This window comes from Anneissia japonica, unplaced genomic scaffold, assembly GCF_011630105.1.
Source record: "Anneissia japonica isolate Jap-2015-1 unplaced genomic scaffold, ASM1163010v1 scaffold6788_len1366326_cov149, whole genome shotgun sequence".
NCBI lineage: Eukaryota > Metazoa > Echinodermata > Crinoidea > Comatulida > Comatulidae > Anneissia > Anneissia japonica.
In genome coordinates, this window is record NW_022692324.1 from 834777 (window position 1) to 840637 (window position 5861).

Consider the following 5861-nt stretch of genomic DNA (forward strand, 5'->3'; position numbering starts at 1 on the left):
AGAAAGGGCTATGAAATTAGCTTTAGACTGGGTGAAAAACTTCCAAGACTGGGTGGCCCTGCCTACCTCCGCTCACCATAACTACATGCCAGCAATGATATAATCACAGGACAAAAAATGTTCTTTTGCACTAAGGACAATGACAATTATAAATGTGAAGAAAAAAAGACAAAAGATAGGCAACCACTGGAGATAAGTGCAAGGGAGTCTAAATATATACAAGGGCATTAGCAGTATAGTAACCAATAACATTCTCTTGGTGTGGTGGAGAAGATTTTTCTGCGGAAATCTATGGAAGCTTTCCAATATTAAACCTTAGAATACAGGATTTAATGACAACCAAGCTACAGCTTTACATATTTAACTGAGCAATTTTTTGGTCATGGATTATGGAGGTAAAAATACTTTGAAATTAACTGACCTTAAATCTGACCTCCGAGTCCTCATCAAGAAAGGTTTTCATTTCAAGGCTGTTTTGAAATCCACACGTAACGTGATAAGCAGTCTTGCAAGTTTTTACCTGCATAAAATCGAAGGTCAAAAGAGTATTGAAACAAAACCATTAACAATTTGTGTCTTAATTTCTACTGAGCTGAACGTTTAGACGAGAGGTAATGTTACTACTTATTGTCTGAGGACCCCAGTTAAAATCCGGCCAACGTCGGATTTTAATTGGAGCCAATCGCTCGGCTTCTCCAATAACCTTCGCATGAGCATTCGGCGAGACAGGGACATGGTACTGGCGCCGTATTATGATCACCAGGGGCCCGACCGAATTTCTAATTCCAAATTTAAAATTATGACAAAATAAAAAATAAAAATAACAATTTTATCCAACTGATGCTCTTCCTGTGGAATAGAAATTACAGCACACCGCTGTTCAATCACAGTATGGGCCAAGTGGAATGCATACATCCTTTGAAAAATTGGAGGGACTAATATTTGGTTGTTGCCAAAGATCTTTTAAGATAGCATTCTTGATGGCTTCACACGCAACAAAATAGAAGCATCAAATTACAGTGCGCCCTCTTGCAAAAACAAGTAAGAAATGCCAGCGTTCCATGGAACACACATGTATATTATAATCGCATGAAATTGCTTTCTATTGCTACCTATTCTATTCCATGTAAAGATCAAATATGAGAAGTACTTGTTTTGCGAGAGGGCGCCCTACTAAATCAGTACAATGCGTTATTACAATATTTTGCACACAGAAATCAAAGAGTGCGTTATTTTGTTATTATGATAATATATTTTAAATTGCCAACTTTGCCAACTACAATTTGAATGATGGGGATGTCAATTGCATGTCTATACTGTATAATCCTCCTTTTTGTAACATTCTTAGTTAGAGAGTATGAACAAACAATTTACTTACAGAACACTGTATACAAGCCCCAGTCCTAACACGACACAAGTTGCACACCAAAGCCCACCTACTGGCCTGTAAAAAATGCCAAAAAACAATGAAAGATTTTCAATATGGTTAAGAATGATTTTAAATTTCATATTGATTAAAACTTGACAATATATTTGTTTGTTTAAACAGAGTCTTAGAGCCAAACAATAAAGTGGTCATAGCTACGACCAGGTCAGCTACTAAAAACTTACATGTCTTAAATTTATTGACATTCGTTCAAAATCACTAAGAACATGTGACAAAATTAGACATGCTTGTTTAAGATCTTTAAGAAATTACAAAATACAATATGCACTTGAATAACGACAACCACCTAATTTTGGGCATTATCAAGCACTGAGTAAGATTTTAATTACATAACAGCAACCACAACAACAATAACCACAACAACAAACACAAGAGCCACAAAAACAGCAACAACCCCAACACCCATAACAACCACAATAACCATAACAACCACAATAACCATAACAACCACAATAACCATAACAACCACAACAAGATAATATTTGCCTGGCAGCTATGTTCCTTCATTTGTACATTTCAGTTCACAACAGTTTAGAGAATTTTTCTGTCACCCATTGCAAATGGTATATTCTAATTGTGTCAAGTGGTATATTCAAATTGTGTCAATAACTTCAAATCCTTTGTACAGTATATTCATTGTTTTTGTTAATAACCGATATCCTTCCTTTCTTTGTAATGTTTATATATGCAATATATCTTAATACAATAGAAACCCTCAATTACGAACCCCGATTTAACGAATTCCCGATTTTACGAACGTAAAATCAAGGTAATGACGTCATCAAAAATGAAGAGAAAAATAATAATAAAAAAAAATCCGCTCGAATTGTAATTGTTATTAGCATGCATACAACACAACATACCACACTATACAGTACTATGTAATTCTCAAGTGAAGGAGGCCCTCTAACGGGCCTCTTCAAATTCAGTGTTTTTTATGTGCATGCGACAGATTTTACTTCTCTTTCAGACATCGTTTTCAGCTTTAAAAGTCAACATAGTGCTTGATTGTTTTGATCAATGATCAATATATATATAATAAACAAGTATCTATGGAAGTTGTAAAATCCACAATCTAGGTATTTAAGAAGGTAAAAATGTCCGATAAAAACAAATTTGTATAGGGCCTAGAGTGGGATCAGAATGCTTAGAAGCTGCCTACTGTAGGCCTAGGCCCCCTCAGACTTAGCTGCGTAGATCTGTGGGCCTAGCCTAGGCCTAGTTTATGCCAGTCTAAGTAGTACCAGTGCAAATATATAGGAATTTGGGTCAACCCCGATTTTACGAATACCCGCAATTACGAACTCCTATGGGCCCGTGCCGTACGTAAATGAGGGGTTGTACTGTAATTTAAAAAATGTTCAATTTAATAATGTTTATACTGTAATTAATTATTCACTTGTATAGTATTTTTTATATTTTTATATATGTATTCAAGACATCCTGTAATTGGCTTTACCAATTGGTTGGATGATGTTTGAAATAAAATTTTTAAAAAATGTCTTAAAATGAAAGGTTTTTTTTTTCTTACCGGTATTTGCGAAATTTTTGTAACTGGTTCCATCCTATCGACACATCCAATGGAAACCTCTGGTACCCATAATGCACAGCTGACATGAGACCACTTGGTACCACTCCTAAGATGGAATGATCAAAATGAATCATAAATATTCATGGGAAACATACTACAGTTCCACTTCCAATTCAAAACCCCTCTAATTCCGAGACCCTTTTAATTAATAACAAAATAACAATCTTTAATCGTATAACACAAAGTTAACCCTGAAATTGGAGACCGAAACCAGAATCCACCCAAAATTTTCAGTTACCACAAGTGGTCTCGAATTTGAGAGCAAACTATATCTTTTTATGTAGTGGAGACTCCAGTAGACAAGTGATTTTAAGTTATGCTATTAACAGTTTATATTTTCCATTTTCACATCTTCATGTACAGTGAGGGAATAGGTGGAGTAACACAGAATAAACTTAAATAAAATATTAACTTTTTGATAATATACAGTACCTGGTGCTTTTCATAACCCCTCCTTTCTTGCCACACAGGAGGCAGGCCGGTTGGATGCCGAGGGCACAGGTGCGGCACATCCATGTTCCTTCTGGCACGTTGATAATTCCGTAGCAAGCCTAGAAACAAAAAAAAAGAACACTTAATAAACTCTCGTTACATCTATCAGGTTATCTGCGTCTGAAGTTGACGCCTACATATTTTCAAAATGCTATGATATCTAAGATTGTATTTTATATTATTATAAGGAGAAAAAAAGCTTGGTGGTTAAGATGGTTGCCCTCCAATCCCACAATCGTGGGTTTGATTCCTGTCATTGTAACTGGATTTTTTTTTCTCACGACCAATACAACTCCACTCCCTAAGCTACATAAAGAGACTTAAGATTGGTTTCCATACAATCGCTACACACTATACGGTGATGCCAATTGGCCGGTCAAATTCGGGAGCCCTGCTGATTGCGTTGCGGACTGCTACCTAGTACTATTGCACTTAAAACACGGTAGTGACAGTGAAGTGATTTTTAGGAAACCAGACTTTAGCCTATGTTGAGCATCTTGTGTGTATGTTGGTCTTGTGAATGGATTGCCAGTTAGGAATGTGATTAACACGTTTGCTGCCAGCGCCAAGTATGCCCGTGCCACTGGGTGTTGCTAAGGGTGCCGGGGACGAGTATACTCCTCAAAATCGGGATAACATTTAGCATTTATAACTTCTTTGCTATACATCGTAGAACCAGGCAAGATCGTAGAACCGGGGAAGATACACCTAGATGACAACGTACATATGATGTATGTATGTTTGTTGTGTTATGTTGCCGGCAGTACACTCGAGCGGCACAAGTGGGGGCGCCCTTTGAACATATACCAACCCATGCAAAAAGTGGATGAGATAACTTGCACTTGGCATAGTCAATAAAAAGTGCTGCTAGTGATGATATATGACTAGATAAAATTTCAAAAAAGTATGTTTGTACATGTAAACTTGTTTTGGCACACGGGAAGGAACATTAAAAAAGGTCTGTCAGTCAACGTGTTAAGCACATTGTTTGTCAGATCCTTGTGCCTAAAAAGAGAAAGAAGAAGTAGTGTTGCTAATTTGCTTGAAAACTAAATAAATAAATTTACCTGGTGAACACAAACATCGCACTTGTCACAGAAAACCATCTCATTGCCTTCCTCACAATCAGGCTGTAAAGCAGAGAAAAAAATATTTAAATCTATGATGATTCATTTCATTTCATTTATTTCGCCTTAACAATACATATCATAACAATACAGTAAAATATTCAGAAAATTCGAAAAGGTAATCCATGTTTCCCCCAAGAGCCGGCAGGATTACCAAAAAGTAAAATTAATTACTGTCTGAGTGGCTCTCCAAGCAATGGGGGAAACATGGACTAGCAGTATAAATACATTATAAAAAAATATAATATTTATATGTGTAAAAACACAAAAATAATTAACAATTAAAATATGTTCTTTACTAATATTATTATTGTTATTTTTATTATTACTATTACTATTATTATTATTATTATTATTATTATTATTATTATTATTATTATTATAACAACAATAATAATAACTACAATAATTTTAATTACAATTACCAGCATAATAATAATTATAAAAATTAAACAATTATGTTAATTGATTTAATTAATAATTTGCAACAGCAGGAAAATAACAGTCTATCAATTATTTTTCAAATATTTTGATGATTATGTTAGTTGATTTAATTAATCAATTATGATTATGTTAATTGATTTAATTATTAATTTGCAACAGCAGGAAAATAAACATCAGTCTATCAATTATTTGTCAAATATTTTGATGATTATGTTAGTTGATTTAATTAATCAATTATGATTATGTTAATTGATTTAATTAATAATTTGCAACAGCAGGAAAATAAACATTCAGTCTATCAATTATTTGTCAAATATTTATTAATATTTCATACTTAATTAATTAAAAACTTTTAAGGCTCATGACATCTATGGTTTTATCACATTATCAATTTATTAGGCCGTGCATTTCACTTTGTGTACCTCAGCACGTCACTTTATGTAGAACGATCCAGTCTACCTAGCTGTATCAATGGGTACCACTAAAATGCTGGGTGTATCCTGTGATGGACTTGGATTTCATACAGGGGGAATAACACTCTCTCATCCGCTTCACACTACAGAAACTGGGGATTAGCTCCAGCCATGAGCCCTAGTGGGTTCCGGAAGAATTCACTTTTATGTTGGAACACCTTAATAGTGTAGTGGTAATCAGTAGGTCTATGGTTTTCAAACCTACTGGGTAACCTGTGTGGGAGAGCGACAACCGTAGATTCCCCTCCCCCCCCCCTCACGGGCACAAGTAAAATTCACCGCTAAGT

At 35.0% G+C, this 5861-nt stretch overlaps 1 protein-coding gene across 1 annotated transcript in view; it reads right to left on the reverse strand.

Annotated features, from left to right (window-relative positions):
• The window catches only part of LOC117100244, a 39207-nt gene that overhangs the window by 7642 nt on the left and 25704 nt on the right, over positions 1–5861 (reverse strand). The window contains exons 7-11 of the mRNA XM_033239845.1: positions 4598–4660; positions 3471–3589; positions 2979–3084; positions 1379–1444; positions 422–520 (exon numbers count right to left, since the gene is read on the reverse strand). Of these exons, the coding sequence (XP_033095736.1) occupies positions 422–520; positions 1379–1444; positions 2979–3084; positions 3471–3589; positions 4598–4660 (453 nt within the window). The remainder of the gene's footprint in view (positions 1–421; positions 521–1378; positions 1445–2978; positions 3085–3470; positions 3590–4597; positions 4661–5861) is intronic.